General features: G+C 40.4%; 1 protein-coding gene across 11 annotated transcripts in view; it reads right to left on the bottom strand.

Moving 5' to 3' along the window:
- RGS6 (regulator of G protein signaling 6) overlaps positions 1-21,927 on the bottom strand; it is a 488,382-nt gene that overhangs the window by 441,351 nt on the left and 25,104 nt on the right. For all 11 annotated transcript variants that reach the window (XM_081100530.1, XM_081100531.1, XM_081100532.1 and 8 more), the window contains exon 2: positions 21,025-21,128. In XM_081100530.1, the coding sequence (XP_080956656.1) occupies positions 21,025-21,108 (84 nt within the window). In that variant the 5' untranslated portion in view covers positions 21,109-21,128. The remainder of the gene's footprint in view (positions 1-21,024; positions 21,129-21,927) is intronic.

The raw sequence follows: 21,927 nt of genomic DNA on the forward strand, positions 1-21,927 counted from the left end.
GCATTGTGCCTACATATGCAAATTAGCCGCCATCTTGTTGGCAGTTAACTGCCAATCTTAGTTGGCAGTTAATTTGCATATAGCCCTGATTAGCCAATGAAAATGGTATCGCCGTACGCCAATTACCATTTTTCTCTTTTATTAGTGTAGATTTGTCAATTATACCTCAATAATGTTGAAAGAACAAGAGGTGGTTCTTCTTTTTTTTTTTTTTTTTTTTTAAACACATTTTATTGATTTTTTTACAGAGAGGAAGGGAGAGAGATAGAGAGTTAGAAATATCGATGAGAGAGAAACATCGATTAGCTGCCTCCTGCACATCTCCTACTGGGGATGTGCCTGCAACCCAGGTACATGCCCTTGACCGGAATCGAACCCGGGACCCTTCAGTCCGCAGGCCGACGCTCTATCCACTGAGCCAAACCGGTTTTGGCAAGGTGGTTCTTCTTTACTACTGCCTAAGAAGTCTTATTATACTACCTTTTCCTCATCAGACACCCTCTTCCAATTCGGTGGTTCTCAGGAGAAGTTCAAGAGAATATATTGGGGCAACTACCCTTTGGACTCTTTAAACACAATAAAGTATAAAACTCTGATCTTAATAAGAGCATAAGTTATAAAATTCTGGGTTCAAACTCACTATATATATAGCCCATCGATCCTTGTTTTGTCTTAGTCTAATAGTGCTGACTGCAGTTTTGACAATCAAGATACTTGCTACCCATGCTATCACTGCTGAAGTAAGCATATCCCCCAAGTCCTTCTGTAATAAGCCTGTAAGACTCCAACAGTAGAGCATCAGGTCCAGCTCCACTACTTGCCAACTACACAGCCCAGGAAAAGTCACTTAACTTTTTTGTGTCTCAGTTTCTTCACATATAAAATAAGGATAATAAGAATATCTATGGCCTAGGATTACTGTGAAGATCAAATGAAATCATAGAAAGTATTTAACATTGTGGCTGGAATACAGTAAGTGATTAGTAGATGGTAACTGTTAATTTCACTATTTTTATTACTGCTATTGTTATGTAATTATGGGTCTACCACCCATTAATTCATCTAGACTCTCCAAGAATACATTGGATAATGAATTCCATCTAAAAGCCACTCACTAAAAAATATTTTGTCAAGGTGTGTGCAGTTCATGACAGCTAAGATGTGTTGCCATGGCCACAGCAAAGCAGTAGCTCCAATTAAAGAACACAAATCCTAGTGACTTAAGAGATGGAACTAAAGGGACAAGTTCCCCAACAGAAGTAAGTTCTCTCTTACCTTATTATAGAGGGTTTTATTTCTTTAATCCTAGAAGTCTGACTAGTGCTATTATATTAAAACTAGAGGCCTGGTGCACGAAATTCGTGCACTTGGGGGCATTCCCTCGGCCCGGCCTGCAGCCTGGGAGCCCTCGGGGGATGTCTGACTGATGGCTTAGGCCTGCTCCCCACAGGGATGTCAGTCGGACATCCTTAGTGCTGTCACGGAGGCAGGAGAGGCTCCTGCCACCACCGCTGTGCTTGCCAGCCGTGAGCCCAGCTTCTGGCTGAGCGGCGCTCCCCCTGTGGGAGTGCACTGACCACCAGGGAACAGCTGCTGTGTTAGCATCTGCCCCCTGGTGGTCATTGCACGTCATAGCGACCGGCCGTTCTGCCTTTTAGTCTATTTGCATATTAGCCTTTTATTATATAGGATTGGACAGTTTTCTGTTTAATTCTCTCCAATTGTAAAGACGATATCTCTTTAAAGTAAATGAGCCATTTTAATAACAAGCAATGTAGCTTCGACTAAAACTACAAAGGAGTCCCTTATATGAAAGGCTCTAACACATCAAGAGAAAAGATAAGTGCCCTTATTGAACAATGGGTAAAGGATATGAATGAGAAATTCACCTAAGAAGAAACACAGATGAGAATTATACACACGGTAGGTGTTCATCTGCATTTATAATTTGTAATGTGATTTAAAAAAATTAGGTATTATCACAAAGGTTTAAAAGAGTTCCTGATATATGGAAGGGTGTGAGGAACACAGCTCTGGTATGTACCACCTGAGATATATGACAGGCAAGCATATCAACCTGGCAACACAGATCAAAGGCTTAAAGTGCACTTGTTATTCTAATTCCAGGAATTTATCCTTAGGAAATAACCACCAATGTGTATAAAAATATGAGTAGTTAAGTATTGGCCTCTAAAAATATCAAACATTTAAATTTTGTCTTTTCTACTTACTAGCCATCTAACCTTAGGCAAATTTCTACCTGTTTTTGAGTTTCTTCATCTGCTAAATAGAAAGAATGGCATTGACACATCACAGGCTTGTGGACAGGAAAAGCAAATAGAGCAAACCCAGCAATGTGCCCAGCTCAGCCTAGGTCCTCAAACAACATTAGCTGCCAGCACCAGTTTGGCTCGGTGGATGGAGCGTCGGCCTGCAGACTGGGGGGTCCCGGGTTCGATTCCGGTCGGGGGCATGTGCCTTGGTTACGGGCACATCCCCAGTGGGACATGTGCGGGGGGGGCAGCTGATCGATGTTTCTCTCTCATCGATGTTTCGGACTCTCTATCCCTCTCCCTTCCTCTCTGTAAAAGATCAATAAAATATATTTTAAAAAAAAACAAAAACATTAGCTATTAACTGATTGGTTCAGTAAATCATCCTGCATTGATAAAGTAGAATACTATTTAGCTATTTAAAATGGTGTTCTAGGCAAACTACAGCCCAGCCCATGAGCCAAATTTGGCTCTGCTTGTTTTTTATAAATAAAGTTTTATTGGAACGTAGTCATGCTCAATCATCTACATACTACCTGGGCTGTTTTGTCACTACAACAGCAGAGTTAAGTAATTCAAACAGAAACAGTATGTCCCACAAAGTCTAAGTTACCTACTACCTGGCTCTTTACAAAAAGTGTTTGCCAACCACTGATTTACAGGGAATATCTACTATTATGGGAAAATGCACTCAGTTTATTAAGTGAAAAGAAGTATCCCAACAGTAAACAAGGAGATATAAGTCTCCATTTGTGTTACAATGTGTATATCAAAAGAAGTATGGAAAGTAGGTACTTTAATAGTTAACTATAGCTCTCTGAGCGGGGTATACATTTATTTCCTTAATTGTGTTTATAATTTCTGATTTTTTTATAGTAAACATGAGTCATTTCTGCAATAAGAAAAAAATGAAACTAATAAGAAAAGAAACCATTGTAATTGTGACATAGAAAAGGAAAAGTAACTGATTTCATAGTAAAACAAAATGGAAAGATATTTTTAATTGGTGAGAGAAATGTGGGTGTGTATTCTTCATTTCTTCTCATTCTCTCTCACAGATAGGAACATGAAAAATGGGGGGAGAGGGAAGAAAGAAGCAAGAGGGAACTGTGATAGCAGAATTGTTACATGATTTGGACAGCAGCCAAGCTCAATAATTCTTAAGATAAATCTGTTTGTAAAGCTTAAAGAGACACTGCCAGTCTGTGCACCAGAGATGAGTGACACAACCCACCCAGTGTAAGAAGTCATGTGGCACCAGATCTCGTCTGGGAACGCTATGGGGATATGTGTCAGGAATGCTTAACCAGCAGATCTGTCAACCAAACATTTATTTATTGCCCACCTGATGCCAAGCGTTTATAATATCACAGGGAAACAGACACAGAATGTAACACACAAACAGATAAAAATATTTACATGGCATAGAGGGGTGAGTGATGATTCTTATCAAGGAGAATCAAGTTTGGGTTTTTACTCAGATGCTAACTGGGTGAATTACATTACACCAACCACTGAATCCCACAGAGAGAAGTCTCAGAAGAGCACACAGGGGTTGTGTTTTACCTGTGGAGTTTGCAGTATATGAGGAGGATTCAGACATGTTCTTTTGGCAGCTGGATGTTGGCATTTAGAGTTTGGAGAGGGATAGCGATTTGGAAAATCCCCAGGTCAGTGTAGAGAGAGCAGGAGCTTGTTCGCGGACAGCACGCGTAAGAAGAGAGAGTCAAGGGCTCATAGGGTGGGTGGAGGAGGCTACTCCAGTGATTAAGACTGAGAAGGAATGTGTAGATATCGAGGCAAAACCAGTACAGGGTGCTTGTTAAAGGTGGTCAAGAGTGATCTCCTCCAGTATTTAAAATCTTCCCAAGATGCGCTGTTTTAAAAACTGCAATCGTAATCAGCCTTTGTGATTAATGAGATAGTCCTATGTCCCACAGAACCCAAGCCTTCTTTGAAAATGCCTTTCCCTGCAATTGTTCAGACTTTTGCTCAGCAGGACACGTGTACTATGCCCTCCCTTATTTGGAGCCATGTGGTAAGAGGAACAAGAATGGGAATCCATTTTTGCTTACGTTTTGGTTTGTTTGGGGCTGAAACACAAGCAACAGATGTGTCTGTGAGGAAGAAAAAGAGATTGAACAGTACCCTGTACTCAACATAGTCACAACTTTAACGTCATGCCAAAAACCACCAGGATGTGAGACTGACCTCTGGAGGCCAGTTGGTGACCACCATCAGGATGAACCTAAATACCCAATGTCTACACTGCTCACAGTCCTCTGCCAAGGCCAGCGTGAGCGACATGGCTCCATGGCTGAAGGCTGGGTCTGCCTCAGAGGGAAGTGATGGCAAGTAGCATACAGGATGCCAGACCCTAGATCAGAAGGTCTGGCTCTGCCACTAAAGGCTGGCTGACCCTAGACAAGTCTCTTAACCTTTCTGAACCTCACTTTCCCTATTTACAAAATAGAGATAAATAATATCTCAGGACTTTCACACACATAAGATGAAAGATATGGAAAAGACCAGGATCGAGCAGCTCCCCAGGAGGCTGGCCTTTATCCAGGTTTTGTTAGAGGGCATGGTCTGTGAAGAAGTGGCTACACACTTACAGCCGATACCCAGGCTTACCCACTGTAAGCCCCGTTCCCCATAGGCGGAGTGGGTATAACAATGATCTTGCAGGTTGCTGTCCCCATAGAAGGAACTATTAAAAGAAAGTTAATATTTTTCTGAATTTATTAAAGTATAAATGACAAATAAAAATGTATGCATTTAAATACAATCTGATGACTTGATATACATATACATTGTGACATATTTGTCACAATAAAGCTAATTAACACATGCATCACCTCATGTAGTTGTGTGTGTGTGTGTGTGTGTGTGTGGTAAGAAGGCTTAAGATCTACTCTCTTGGCAGCTTGCAAGTACACAATACAATATTATTAATTATAGTCACCATGCTGTGCATTAGATCCTCAGAACTTATTCAACTTATAACTAGAAGCTTGTACCTTTTGACCAACATCTCCCCCATTTCCCCACTTCCCCGACCCCCAGCCCCCCAGCAACTACTACTCTACTCTCTGGTTCTATGAGTTCTAATTTATTTATTTTTCAGATTCCACATATAAGTGAAATCATACAGTATTTGCCTCTCTCAGTCAGGCTTATTTCACTTAGCATAATTTCCTCCAAGTTCATCTACATCATCGTAAATGGCAGGACTCCCTTTCTTTTGGATGACTGCATTGTAGATACAGACCAATTCTCTTTATTCATTCCTCCACTGACAAACACAGATCGTTTTCATGTCTTGGCTATTGTGAATGCAAATCCAAACCACAATGAGATATGACCTCACACCTGTTAGAATGGCTATTACCAAAAAGAAAAGAAATAACAAGTGTCGGTAAGGATGTGGAGAAAAGGGAACCCTGTACACTATTGGTGGAAATGTAAATTGGTATAGACCAGTGGTCGGCAAACTGCGGCTTGCGAGCCACATGTGGCTCTTTGGCCCCTTGAGTGTGGCCACGAAGTTTCAATCGCACTGTACGTGCGCACCCGCATGTGGTATTTTGAGGAAGAGCCACACTCAAGGGGCCGCAGTTTGCCAACCACTGGTATAGAAATTACAAAAAACATGATGGAAATTCCTCGAAATATTAAAATAGGACTACTATGCGATCCAGCAGTCCCCCTTCTGGGTATATATCCACAGGGAAAGGAACTCAGTATCTCAAAGAGACATCTGCCCTCCCATGTTTGTTGCAGCATTATTCACAACAGTCAAGATAGAGAAACAGCCCAAAGTGCCGGAAGTTAGCATGTCACTGAATACTAGAACTCAGCGATCAGATCATTTTGCTTAGGAGGTGAGAGCCCTTCTAACCTAGAGGAAAGACCAGCATCGAGCAGCTCCCCAGGAGGCTGGCCTGTTCTCCGGGTCTTGTGAAGAAGTGGCTGCACACTTACAGCAGAACCCCAGGCTTACCCACTGTAAGTCCCGTTCCCTGTGGGTGGAGTGGGGATAACAATGATCTTGCAGGGGTGCTGTCCGCATGAGCAGTCCTGTGCCCAATGCCTGGATAAAGCGGGTCCCGGAAAAATGAGAGCCATTTGGACACTGCCTCCGAAATGTAGGTAGCTGGCACTGATCTACTGGGATATTTCAGAACACAGCTCAACACTTCCAGCACTCAATATGCTCTGTTTTTATTTAAAAAACAAACAACCAAAACCCAAAATACCTTCAATGATGTACTGGAATAAACTCTGTGACCCATCAGGAAAGGAAACATACCGTTCAAGGAGTAAGTGGCAGGATTTGTATATGACTTAGAGCATGTGAATGTGCCCTGGTGCTGAGCTACCTCGTATGCCCACTCTCCACCCAGACCCCCCATGGGCTCCTGGATGTGAGTCAGCACGACGCAGAATCACTGGGTCTTGGTTCCTATGGAAATATTGTCCCAACAAGTACGTTCCCAGATGCTTTCTCAGTCTCTTCCAAATTCCCAAAAGCAGAGCCTGGAAACACCTCTATAGGGGGCCAGTTCATAGTTTAGGTTTTGCTGCTCATATGGTCAATCTCTGTGACAGCCATAGACAACTGGTAGACAAATGGCATGACTGTGTTTCCATAAAAGTGGATTGATGGACACTGAAATTTGCATTCTTTTCACGTGTGGCAGGATATTGCTTCTCTTTTTATTTTTTCCCCAACCATTTCAAAAAGTAAAAATCTATCCTTAGCTTGGGTGTACTACAAAACCTGGCATGGGGAAGGTTAAGCACAAGGGCAAGTAGTTTGCTGAACACATGTCATCAGCCACAGAAGACGGAGGATTGCATTTCCAACTACTGGCCTCTCCTTCCTGAGAGACAGTGAAGTATAGGATGCTAGTCACTCCTTCCACGAAGGAAAAGCTCACTCCATCCCCTCAGGGACAGGTGGCCTTTGTCATGTTTCCTTGACTTGCTCCTTGGAGGGATTAAACTGCCTGGCGTCACTTTAGCGCCCAGGGGCATGCTCCTCCTTGGCACTTCTACTGCCAGCACTATCCCTTCTGCACCTTTTTTGGGGGGGGAGGGGGGGCATTACATGTCACCTCTCCTCACTGTCACATAAAAAATGGTGGAAAGAGAGGCCTCAGGAGAATCAACAAGCAGACTCTCATTCCTCTCAGGCTACGGGGAGTGCATTTTGCCAGCATTTCTATTAATTACTTTTTTAATAAAAAAGTAAGGTCATAGTCTGTAGTACTGGCTGGCCAGCCATGAGGAACATGATGGTTAATTATACTGCTCAGTACCATAATTGCTAAATATTCTAAAATAGAACATAACTGAAGATAGTACAGTCCTATAAGGAAGCCACACTCTATGGGGCTAAAATAATGGAGACTTTCCTTCATCTATTTGGAATGTACCTGCTTGGTCATTTCCCCTCAATGATAAGGGCCTGCTAGTGCCCCAAGCAGGGCCTAATATGGGCACTCAGCAAGAAAGGAAGGAAGGGCTTTCCCTAAGACATCACCCCCTTCCCTCACTGCCCGTCTCTGAAAGGCTCCTCTCTTCTGCCCTCAAATAGACCTCAGCCCATACAAACGGATGTCCCAGACTTAATTGAGGTTGCCACGCATCTACATCTCAAACACTGAAAGGAAAACCAATCCTTTGGCACAGTCCCTCCCTCGCTATGAAAAAAAAGATAAAATTCCAGGGGACCCTTTTCCCCCTCCCCATGTGGGAGTCTGTACTTGTTCTTTAATACATTTCCACCTTTGCTATCCAAAAAGAAAAAAAGAAAAAGAAAAAGAAAAGAAAAGAAGATAAAATTCCAAAATTATTTTTCCTTCCCTTTTCTAAGATAGATGTGGTGGTAGACAGAATAATTCCACCCCTCCCCCTACAAAGAGGCCCATATCCTAATCCCCAAAACCTGTGAATACGCTGCCTTCCGTGGCAAAGGGATTTTGCCAGTGTGATTAAACTGAGGATGTTGAGATGGGAAGCTTCATCCTAGATCATCTAGGCAGGCTCCGTGTCATCACAGGTTCCTATGAGGAGGCAGGAGGGTCAGAGTCAAAACAGGACATGTGATGGCCGAGGCAGAGGTCAAGAGTGACATAGGGTCATGTGTTCAGGAATATGGGGAGCCCCTAGAAGCAGCAAAAAATGGGAAATGGTTTTTTCCCCAGAGCCTCCAGAAGAAAGATAGCCTTGCCAAATCACTGTAGACTTCTGACCTCCAGAACTGTAAGAGAATCATTTTGTTTGTTTTAAGCCACTAATTTTGTGGTCATTTGTTACCTCGGCCATAGGAAACTCATACAGGCAGCTACTAAACATGTTACAGAGAAAGTGTGGTTTCGAACAAGTCAGCCACTCTAGCTCATGACACCTAATTCTGTAGAATAAAAGGGAAGTTCTAGTCCTCTCTCTTGCAGGATCCGTAAACCCCAGATCTACTGACCATTTCCATAAAATGAGATACCACATAGAAGACTGCAAGGGGCGAGTGGGCAGTTAGAGAATATTACAGTCATCTACAGAAGACATTACCCACGAGGACTGCAAAGGATGAGATAGAAATGGAATGTGACTTATTTATAGCAAAGCCTGCCTCCCATCTCAAGTGTGTGACAGAAGAGCTGTTTTAAAGTTTTATTCCTCAAACTTGGCTACAGCACTTGGCTGCTCCTCAGAACTGTGCTTTTGTATTTAGCTTTAAAATATAAGAAGCAACCCCGTGGTTTTTAAGCTGCAGGCAGCAGTGGTGCGGGCAAGAAAAATGCCGTGGGGAGTGGAAAGAGGATGAAATGTTCTTCTGATCTAGTTAGTCGCTTAAGAAAAACAAATAGGGAGCAAAATAGCCAATGGCTTGGAGAAATTCCAAGTTGGAAATTTCTGAAAACCCCAGCACTGAGGCTCTCGAGATGAGGGCGATGCCGTAAAGCTAGCGAGACACTAGGCTGGGGATCTGGACTCGCGGGAGGAAGGGAAGAGCACACCGGCCCTAAGGATTAGAAAACCCCTCACTCTCGTCCTGTAACTCAATGACACTGAATTCTGACCACCACTCAGGGAAGCCCCGCCTAACTATGCAGAAAACAATGTTGACCTTCTAGAAAACATATACATCAGGGGTTCTGACACAGTTCGGGCCTTTTGACCTAGGAATTCTGACTTTTGCTATTAGTAACAAATCAAAGACTGGCTACTTAAATGATGATACATTACCCTCTTAGAATATGATGTAACCTTTAAAACTATGATTATGATGACACATATTGTGGCACAGATGAACGCTGAGGATATGATAGGGAAACATAAAATAGTACATACACTGTGATTACCTGCTAGGTTAACATATGTATTCCATATTAATTATCTATTACATATTTTTATATATACAGGATATTACTGACAAGAATTAAAAGACTGGAAGGAAACAGACCAAAATGTTTACTGTCGTCATAGTTGTGTGGTAGGAATATGTGACTTTTTTTTCTATAGTTCATGCTTTAATTCTTTAGACTTGAATTACTGCTTTTAAAATGGAAAACAATTACTTTTTTTAAAGAAAAGGAACTAATGAAGATCAGGTGGCAGAAAGCTCGGCTGTACCAATATCTTACCGTGTGAGTTTCAGAACTACAAATGTTTAGTTTTCTCCCTGCAGGGTTTCCATATGAACAATGAGGCTATTAGCACATCAGGTGCAAGCCCGAGATTCAGTAAGAAAACATACTGTTTCCTATTTATCTTATGCTTTCTATCACTACACTTTTGGTCATACAACTCCCGTCACCTAAAATCATTTCTAAGCTCTTTTCTACTGAGCCAAATGTTACCCTTTCTTAAGGACACAATTCAGGGCATTTCAAATTTCTTCCTCCTCTGTAAGCCCACTCTGCCCACACCAACCCTCCCATCATTATTTACAAATAGCTTTGAGACCTCCTTTGTTTTTGTTTTTTACATAATTCAATTTCTTTAAAAACAAAAAAAAAACAAAAAAAAACACCCACAAGTTTTAGCATAAAGCAAACCCAGTTTCAAATGCCAATACCAGTTATTTACTTCTACCTAAGAAGCTGTGCTGATGATTAAGTGGTTCAGTGTATGTACAGCACCCAGCACAGTATCTGTATACAGCTGGTATCCAATAAATGCTTATTTTCTTCCTCAATCTTTCATCATTCTTGGTCTCCCCAACTAGACTGTAAAGCAGGGGTCCTCAAACTTTTTAAACAGGGGGCCAGTTCACTGTCTCTCAGACCGTTGGAGGGCCGGACTACAGTTTAAAAAAAAACTATGAACAAATTCCTATGCACACTGCACATATCTTATTTTGAAGTAAAAAACAAAACAGGAACAAATACAATATTTGTATTTGCATGTGGCCCACGGGCGTAGTTTGAGGACCCCTGCTGTAAAGTCTAGGACAGTGATGGTGTGCTACACTACTTTTTACCCCCCATACAACAGTGTGTAGGGAATAAAGTGCAGTGCCCTGCCAGAAGCAAGGGCTCAAAAAATACACTTACTTGTTGATTTAGGTTTTGCCAAGGAGCACTAAGCTTCAGGCAGAGACAAATTAGATATTGTTGTGGGTTAAATTGTATTCCCTCAAAAATATGTTGAAGTCCTAATCCATGCCGATCCACTTCCTAAATATACTGAAAGTTTCTCTCCATTTTCTGCATCTCTACCAACACCAACACCCAGACCAACAAAAAACTCAGGAAATGTTTTTTTCTAAAACAATTTAAGAGCAAAGGGAGGCTGAAGAGACAGATCCATCTTCCTTCAAAGCCAGTGTTCCGATTTTCTACTTGTAGCAACGGCTAACTAAATGTTTCAGAATTACCCTCCTGTTGAGAGTAACTAGAAAGGTTAAAAAAATTGTTAAAAATGTTAGAAGACATTAGAGAGCTACTAAGAGAGTAAGAATATTGATGCCAAGATCTGAAAGAAAAAGACAGCTAAGAAGGTGAGGCTAGCAACTACAGCTGTTTTTCCTCTTAAAGAGCTTTGCCAAAATCTTTAGCAAAAGGCCTGACTGAGAGAAGGTGATCCGTTCTTTTTGCAATCTCGTGGAGCTTAAGGGACAAAAATGAGGAATTAAAGTGAACATCCAGGGTCTTGGTTGGGACCAGAAGAGCTCCCTCCCAAGAGTAAAGGTGATCTAGAAATATACCAGTCCCAACAAGAACTGAAATCAAGCTACATATAGTATCTGTGCCTGTTTAGATTAAGGGGATCAGCCCCTAGCATAACTGACTGACAGAAAAGGAAAAAGAAACAAAACCAAATGCTCTCTGGAGTAAGATAACATTCTCCCAGAGCCTTAAATTATTTTTCCAATGTTAGTTGTATAAACAGTGTCCAGAACTTAATTTTTAAAAAAGCTAGAAAAAGTGATAAAGATTTTGAAGTATCAAATATAGATTTTGAAATAATTATGATTAATATGTTTAAGGAGTTAAGTGACAAAATAGATCATTTTAGCACGAAACTAGAAACTCTGAAAAGGAATTAAATACAAATTTTAGAACTTAGAAAAGCAATATTTAAAGTTATAATTCAATGAAATGGGTTTGACCATAGATTAAATACAGTTAAGGAAAGAACTAATGAACTTGAGGATAAGTTAATAGAAAATATCCATATTGAAACAGAAAGAAATAAAAATATACATAAAAGAGCATAAGAAACATGAAGCACAGAGAACAAGTCATAACATATGAACAGAACCCCAAGAAGAGTTAAAAAAGAAAACTAGGCATTATCAATATTTGAGAAGTAAATGGCTGAGAATTTTCTAAGCATCAATCAAATTTTAAAAATTGCTATTAATTCTAAGGAAAATAAATAATAAAATAATACCTTATAGTAAAACTGCTAGAAAAGAAAGAAATCTTAAGAGCACTCAAATGTAAAAAGAGATTACATTTTAAAAATAACAATGAAACTGACAGCTAACTTCCTAATAAAAACAGTAGAAGCCAAGAGACAATGAAAGTTATCACCAAAGCATGTGAAGAAAATAACTGACAATCAGAATTCGATATCTAGAAAAAAAACACCCTTCAAAAACTTAATATGAAATAGACATTTTTAGACAAACATAAACTGAGAGAATTTACCTCCAGTAGAACTGCACTAAAGAAAATACTAAAGGTAGTTAGTTCTTCAGACAAAATAAAAATGATCCCAGAGGCAAGCACAGAGATGCAGAAAATAATAAAGAGCAATGAAACCATAATTTTAGGAAATATGCAGAACCATTATATTTAGCAAATAAAAAATTCTGTAAAACAAAACTGGTAAAGTCTTGTAGGTTTTAAAAAATAAGGAATATTCAATCTGACATATGTTAAAGATGTCAGTAATCTTCTTCTTTTCAAGACAGGTCTACCAAACAAAAATCCAGTAACCTGACTGTGGAATCATCCCAAATATGACTCCTATTCCACTATAATTATTTAACTAACTTCCTTCCATTAGATATTTTATTTATTTCCATCTTTGGATATTATTAACCACAGAGGCATGAATATTCTTTTGGCATGCATGAATATTCATATCTATACTAGAGGCCGGTGCACAAATTCGTGCATGGGTGGGATCTGGCCAGCCACCCCGATGGGGGCTGATTGTGTGGGGCTGGCTTGGGGGAGGGGCCGAGGGTGGTTGGCCGGCCAGCCCTGGCCCCCAATGGGGATGGAGAGGCTGATCGGGAGCAGAGTCGGCCAGGGGCGGGGCCATGGGCTCTTGGCTAGCGGGCCCTGTCCCTGATGGGGGTGGAAGAGGCGATCGGGGGCAGGGCTGGCCGGAAGGAGGGGCCACGGGTGGTTGGCCAGCCGGCCCTGCCCTCAATCAGGCTGGTTGGCCAGACCACAGTGTGTGTCATAGCAACCGGTCATTCTGATCGTTCTGGTGTTCTGGTCGCTGGTTTTTTATATATATAGATTTCTGTCTGTGTACTTTTTCATTCCCTTATTGTAACAACTTTTTAGAAGTGGAAATGCTGACCAAAAAAATTTGTCCATTTCCAGTTTTTATTGGCAAACTAACAGATTTTTAAAATATAATGCTCCTATCCCCCCCAATGATTTTAACATGTTCATTTTCCAGTCATTGCTATCTATTAGCTTTTCATTTTTCTTGTTCAAACTACTGAGAATGGGAAATTGGATTCTGCAGCCATTCATGTTCTCCATAGTGTAAGTACACAGGAGTGTCAATAGTTAGACTAATAAACTGTCTGCCAAAATGCAAAATCTTAGACTCTGAAATGAAATGAGAAAAAAAAAAAAAGAAAGAAAGCCTGAAGCACAGCAAAGGCTTTTTTAAATTAGAAAGTTATACTCATGTTAACACATCATAAAACCACACGGTGGTATATTCCCCACACTAAAAATAACGTCTTTATCGTCTGTGCACACTGATACCACTGGTCTAGAACTTGCCCGTTCTCTTGTCTCCTGCCAACCAAGATCATCGAATGGGGAACTTTCCCCTTGGCAAGCCTAATCCTCGGGGAAAAGGAAAACAAAACAGTTTTTTCCTACGGCAACAAAAAAACCCTTCAAAATAATTAATGAAAGGAATCTGAAAATGCAGATTGAACAATTAAATTCGTTACTCAGAACACTCTCTAAAGTTCAACCTTGAGAATTTTATTTAATGTTAAAAAAAAAGAAAAGAATGAAAGAAAATCCTAAATGTTCAAGACCAAAAATGCATTTGTTTTAAACATACTGAGTTACCTATTTTGAAAGTTTTGCTTGGGTTAATTATTTAAAGAAAATTATAAAGGCAGAAAATAAGCAAAGGGGGCTGTGAAAGAATAAACAGATAATAAAATGTTCATTCTTTTATTTTAGGTAATGGAAGACCTAGACTGTTAGAACTGAAATATTTATGGGATCACCCAGCCTAGCTAACCTCTCACTTTGCAAATGACAGAACTAGACTAAATGGAGAAACAACCTGTGTTCGGCCAAAAGTGAACCAATGGCACAGCCCCAATAAATACCCAGATATACTGGCCCAATTACACAGTTTTCCCATGAAAACCTTGATTTACCTACATACAAGGAGAGGGGCAGGCCACCCAGTTCTATAGTTAGTGTTTGGTTCAAAATTTCGTTGGTCCCTAGAGACCTTTAACAGCTCCCAGGTGTAACCTAGTAAAAAGACCCTTCTTCGTTCCTTCTCGTTCCCTTCAAATCCTCCCTACCTCTTATCAGTAACCAAGTCCTATTGATCCTACCTTCCAACCATCTCTCAAACACATCGCTCCTCCACTACCACTGCCTCTGGTTTGGATGTCATTTTTTTCCTCACCTGGATTCCTGGAAAATTGCTTAACTATACTTCTGCCTACAATCCTACCATTTCCCTTACACCGTCCCTCCACATTCCCATTCTCCATCTCCTGCTTCAAATCCTTTCCTGGAAAATTTCCTTATGAAGAAAAACAGGGTCTCAATGGTTTCTCCTTGCTTCTGGAATAATACCTATATGAGTCACAGTCTTATCAGTAAAAAGATGGCACACATAATATAGGACAATTCAAGGAAGGTTTATTTCAATAAGGACCAAATATAAAGGTTCTTCAATCTAAATGGTATAGTGGAGCCATAGGAGAACGCTCAGAAGGCTCTGACCTGAGGAAGTAGAACTGTGTGGTATACGGCTTCTAAAGTGGCCCACAGAGAGCTCTACCTCCTTTCCTCAGGCCCTTAGATAAACCCCTCCTCTGGGGATGGACCTAGTGACTTGCTCCTAACAAAGGGATGAGACGCTTTGTCTAATATTAGGTCATGAAATAGTGAGACTCCCACTACCAATCCCCACCCCCTCTGCCTCCTCTCTCTGGCTCATTCTGATGAGACAAGCTGCCACGCGTGAGCTGCCCTAGGGAGAGGCACATGTGGCAAGGAATTGCGAGTAGGCTTTGGCCAACAGCCAGTGAGAAGCCGAGGTGATCCTTCCAACAGCACTCGAGGAACTGAATCCATCCAGTAACCACATGAGGGAGCTTGGAATTGGACCTTTTCCCTAACTGAGGCTTCAGATGAACCTGCCATCTCAGCCCACATCTTGACTGTGGCCTTGTGAGAGACCTTGAACCAGAGGGCCCACCTAATGTGCACTAGGATTACTGCCCCCACAGAAACCAGGACATATAAATGTATGCAAGCCGTTGAGTTTGGGGGGTAAATTGTTTGCCGATAGATAGATTACTAATACAAACTGGAGCCACCCCAAGGACCACGAGGGCAAGTAGAGAAAAGGGGTATCAGGACCCAGAAGAGGAGAGCATTCTACATTGAGAGGGGCAATAACCTTCAGTCAAGGGACACAGCCAGTGCAAGACTTTGTGGAGAGGGAGCCAGGGGGAGAAATACCCCAACTTTGCCTTTTCCTCCTTCCTATCTCTCCCCAGGCTTCTACTGGCCAAATTCAACTGAAAGTCAGAGGTCGCAGAAGCCTGGTACATGTCCACATGCAAACAACGCATAGAGGGGCTGAGCACGGGTGTGGAGGCACGGAGGGGAGATATCTGTACAACATCCACGCTCTTTGCCTGATGTACAAGGTTTTCATGATCTGACCCTAAGCTGCCCATCCAGAGCTATTTCTCATCCCTTCATCACAGAAACCCAGTTCCATAAAAACAGCCACTTGAAGCTTCTAGAACTCAGCATACCACATCACAGCTCTGTCCCTCTACCTGTGCTGGTCCTCCTGCCTCCTTCAGTTCTTCTCCCCTTGTCTGTCAGGTTAATTCTAATCATATTTCAACAATTAAAGCAGGTGCCAAACCCTCTGGATGTCTTCCATGACATCACCATTCTCTCTCCTGGTATGGACCTCATCACCCTTCTATCTCCTCCCAGACCTTTACAATTCTGGTCTTTACAAGTACTGCAACTGTCTAAGTACCCATCTCTGCCCCACTGGCCCATGGGTTCATTCAGAGAATAGCACCCATCTTGCATTCCTAGCATCTAACAGTGTCTGACTGACAAATGACACTCAATATAGATTTGCTAATGAGTTTCTCATTTTCATCCTGCCTGGGTCTGCAGGTTCCCTGACTCGCTTGTGCTGGCCTCTACAAGTGCCTTCTATGAATTCCAGAATAATGCCCCATTCTCTGCTTTCTCCCCACCCCTGCCTCTTCCAGGCTAGGGTGCATACTGCTGCCTCTGTAACTAAAATAGTGCCACATATACTTTCTGGAATTATGCCTAACCCAATCTCTGTCCTGGACTTCAAGGGTCCTAGATCATTAGGGGAAGTGACCTTGGGATGTCAGAGCAACACTAAGGTGAGACCCAGATTCTAGAAGACAAGGAGTTAATAACCAGAAGCTAGCAGTGGCATGCTATTTAACAACCCCTTTGATACACAAGAACACTGGCTTTTTCTTCTTCCTCTAAACCTCCTCTAAGTCATTTGTGACACGATATATTACTGACAATATCCAGTGCTGCTAGTTGAACGTTGCTGCCACTCTCTACCATACAATCGGTACTGCAGAAGGATAACTGAACGAATATCTTAAATGTTATTAGTAAACCAAACATGACAGCACCAAGAAGATACTTTAACTATTGAATGTTAAATTATTACAACTAAAATTTTTTCTTCCTTTTTAAAGAATTTTTTTTATTATTTTTACATTTATTTCTATTGTTGAAAGTATTACAGATGTCACGCTTTTCCCCCCATTAACACCCTCTACCCTGCACCTGTCCACCCAACCCCACACCCAAGCCTTCACCACACTATTGTCTTTGTCCATGGGTTATGCATATATGCATTACATAAATTCTTCGGTTAATCTCTTCCCACACCCCTCTTTCCCTCTGAGATTTGTCAGTCTGTTCCATGCTTCTATGTCTCTGGATCTATTTTACTCATCAGTTTATTTTATTCATTAGATTTCACATGTAAGTGAGATCATGTGATATTCGTCTTTCTCTGACTGGCTTATTTTGCTTAGTATGATACTCTCCAGGTCCCTCGATGCTGTCTCAAAGGGCAAGAGATCTTTGTTTTTTACAACATAGTGTAAATGTACCACAACTTTTTTATCCACTCATCTACTGAGGGGCACTTGGGCTGTTTTCAAATTTTCGCTATTGTAAATAACTCTGCAATGAACACAGGGGTGCATATATTCTTTTGAATTAGTGTTTTTAGTTTCTTCAGATATATTCCAGAAGGGAATTGCTGAGTCATAAGGCAGTTCCATTTTTTAATTTTCTGAGGTAGCTCCAACATTTTAAAACTCAGATTCCTAGGACCTAACTCAGACCTATCTTGGGGCGTGGGAGAGGGTCCTTTAAGGATCCACATTTTTATAATTTGTATAACTGATCTAATATAGGTTCAAATATCATCACTGCATTGGGCAATTCAATGACCCAGGATCTTTTGGGCTCAGGAATATAAAAAAGGTTAACAGGTCCAGGCAGCTTAATGAATAATTAAGCTTTTCTTTAAAATAGATTTTTAATGGCACCAATACATTTTTCATTCACACCTTTAATCCAAAACGTGAATATGAAGGATGAAAAACTAAATTAGAAAGTCTGTTTAAGTCAATATATAAATCATGCCTTGGAAAAGTACAACTTCTTATGGTTAATGACCTAGAAAACATGAAAAGAAAAGGAAGAGTATTCTGAAATGTGTGAGCTTAAGGAACCCACCCATCATTACTCATGTGTCAGAAGGTCACCAGCCCAAATGGCATTTAAAAGTCACAACAACATTATGGCCATAATCATCCTGCTTATTACTCGGAAGTTTACCCAAAAGCTCCACTTCTCTAGACTTGGCTTTTTAAATGTCAGCATCTGAATCAACACAACACAATCCAAGCAAAAATTTCACACTGGAAATGTCTGACAAGAAGAAGAGACAACAAACAAGGGAAAGAAAACAACATGAAAGCACTGTTTGCACCGTTTTTTAAATGTAATGTTTGTTGTAGACCTTTACGTAAAGGTCTGGTTTTATAGCTCCCACCGTGAATAAGTTATTATACAGAGGACGTCCATAGGAAATGTTTGAATTGACCTTGGTTTCAGGGGTCAGTCTTTTGCTACACCTTGAAGTGAGCGTCCTGCAGTAGGTAAGTGTTGGCCATAGCCAACAGTCTACAGCACTGAGAGAAGAGAACTAGATGAATAGCCCATGTTTCCAACACAACCATGGCTTAACTTAACTAGGTTTAAATGATTCCAGATCCTGGACCCACACTGGCAATAAGTGTATCTTCTTTCTAACAGATTGAACAGATCCAATACCCCTTTTATAGCAATTAACTAATATATCAAATAACATGAACACATACATACTTTTCACCCACGAGTGTGTCATGAGGAAGCAAGGTATATTTCCAAGATAGGAAACTAATGACTAGTGGTCATTTCTTTAAAGAACTACAGCAATTAACAATTTTGTTTCTAAATTAAACAAAACAACAACCACAAAAAGTCCCCTACTACTATATAAAAATAAAAACTAAGTTCCCACAAACTTGTAGAAAGTTTTCACTTCCACGTAACAGCAAACATTCCAGGAGAAAGGTGCTTGAATGGCATGACCTTTACATTTCCTATTAGCCTTTAATAATCCATTGATTAGCAATCTCTTAAATAAACTGAATATATTTGTAATGTTTTCTTGTGTCTTAAAAAAGCAACTCACTGCATGAATGTACATTAGTCAATTTACTAACAGCATCAACATTTACACATTTTATAAATTATTTCCTCTCCAGTGTTACTGTCTTTAAAAAGACCTAAAGCTAAAAGAAAAAGAAGCATTCGTTATGGACCACCTCCAGGCCAAGCAGGATGTCAGAGGCCTTATTTACTATTTAAATGAATCTTCACAATAACCCCACTAGGTACTATCCTTCTTCCCAAGTTATCTTTCTTCTTTGTATAAATGAAGAAACTGAAGTTCACAGAAATTACAAAAGTGACTCAAGGTCACACCTCTAAGAAGTGGCGAAGTTGCAACCTTAACCCAGGTCTGACTCCAAACGCCATGTTCCTGCAACCCTGGCATAGGGTCTCTCTGTTTGGGGTGGTTAAGAAGGTAATGATGAATAAAAGTATTTCCATTATTAATATGGCTAATTGGCTAGCCCGGTTAAACTATTTTTTTTAACACAACTTAATAAGCATCTCTCTTAGAAACAGGTCATCAAAGCAGCCTCTTGCAAAGCAAAGAATTAAGGAACTTGAGACTGGAAGCAGGAACAGTTTGAGAGTTCTACTTTTTACTCAGAAAAAAGAGAAATTCACCATACTGATCATCCAGAAATATCTAGTTCAACACTGCCCATATGATGACCAGAGATCGAACACAGAGTCTTATAGAATACACAGAACCCAGCAGACAAGTCAAATATTTAGTGAAATGAATGAACATTAACTCCTTTGCCTTAAAATGTAATATAGTTAGGTTAAATTGTCACAAACATTAAAAAGGTATATAAGCAGTTATTTCCTTAAATTCAGTATGCACGCAAATAACTTATGTGCTATCATTCCTTCCTTTAAAATGTACCCTTCCAAATGTCTCTATCTGAATTAATAACATCAATGTCTTTCTATAACCCAAGGTCAAAAACCCCAGTCATCTCTGTCATCTCTGATTCTCTATTCCCCTCCTAACTCCATATTCATTTCATTTCCAAGTCATTTTTAATTCTGACTCTTTAAAGCCTCTGCTCAGTCCTGCTCAGCTCTGAAGGGCATGTCCCCTGCTAGATTAGCGTCCTCCTTACCTGTCTCACAGACACAGAAACAACCCTCCGGAGCCTGCAATCTCCCCTGATAACAATGCATTTGCCTCATGGGGGCAAGATTCATAATCCCCAACAGATGCTGATTTACAATTCCCAGCACACAAGATTTTCATGATTAAATTGCCTATGATTCCACATGCTAAAAAGCTGGCTCCATCCAGCCTGTCTTCCCCAAATCATACCTCGGTTTACGTCGAGTAATTCATCCTATGCCCAAACTGATTCTGGCAGCTGTTCCCTTTCTGCAGCTCTTTGCCTTTGCAGAGCACATCTCACCACCTGGAATGACCTTCTTGCCAAATAAGCACTCTTACCCATCCTTTAAAATTGAGTTCAAAGACCATTTCTTCACATCCCATCCCTGACCTCTGAGGCTGGAGTAATCTCCCCTCCTCTGCAATTATATAACAATACATCTACACTTCTCTTTTGGAAATGAATGCATAGACTCTATTACAGTTACTTGTATATCTCTCACCAACTGTAAACATCTAATATATACGTACCTCTGTGTTTCCCATAGCACCTACACCAGTTCTTATACATACTATCGGTCCGAAGAACATTCATGTAATCAATGTTACAGTAAGGCTTTTACACCAAAGGAGAATATGTCTCCATCTGTATTACATAGATGATCTTTGAGTTTAAAGAAAACAAAATCACATAATATTTTCCCAAGTATTCAATACCAAGTATGACAAAATCTAACTGCCGTGAATTTTAGAATTGGAGAATCAGATATGAGAAGTGAATGATATTCTTTTATCAGTCAAGGCAGTCCAGGTAGAAAACATTTGTTGAGCTGTCAAACATCGGTCAACCCCACACAGAACACAAACACACACACAACACAGCCAGCATCACAACCAGATGCCTTACTTTGCGGTAGACTATCATATTTGGAGAACTGTCCTCTGGGTCAGCAGTTGCCACTGCTCTTTGCTCCCCGGATCCCTGAGCCATCCTGGATGTCTTCACTCACGCTGCAAAAATAAATTAACAGGTCATTAAGACATGCAAGAATTAGTAATTAAATAGAATTAGTATATAAAGAGAGCTTTGCAATGCAAATAACTATGTATCTTTGGGCAGGTGGCATGAAAACAAAACATGATGTAAGAAATTACATGATTGTTGACTTATTGTCCACATACATCCTTCTAATTCCAAAGCAATATATTCTTTATTTTTCAGCCTAGAACTGTGCACCTCAGGGGTAATCATATGCCATCTCCTGAAGATGAATGAAACCACTCATTTTGATGTTGATTTTTTTTTTACCAAAGTTAATTCTATGATTAATTCTATGCATTAAAATATGAATATTTTATCAGGGAAATGCAAATCAAACCCACAAGGAGATACTGCTTCATACCCAGTAGGACGGTTACAATAATAAAAACAAACCCTCAAATAACAAGCATTGAAAAGGACGTGGGTAAACTGGTACCCTTGTACACTACTGATAGGAAATGGAAAACATTTGGTGGTTCCTCAAAAATTAAACATAGAATTGCATATAACCTGACAATTCCACTGCTAAGAACTGAAAACAGGTATTCAAACAAACACTCAAACATGAATGCTCATAGCAGCAGTATTGCCAAAATACGGAAATAACTCAATGTCCATCAACTGGTGAATGGATAAATGAAATATGGCCTATCTCTACAATGGAATAGAATTCAGACATAAAAAGTAATAAAGCACTGACACATGCTACAACACAGATTAATCTTAAAAGCATCATGCTAAATGAAAGGAGCTAGATACAAAAGGTCA

This window comes from Myotis nattereri, assembly GCF_964212035.1.
Source record: "Myotis nattereri genome assembly, chromosome: 1".
Taxonomy (NCBI): Eukaryota; Metazoa; Chordata; class Mammalia; order Chiroptera; family Vespertilionidae; genus Myotis; species Myotis nattereri.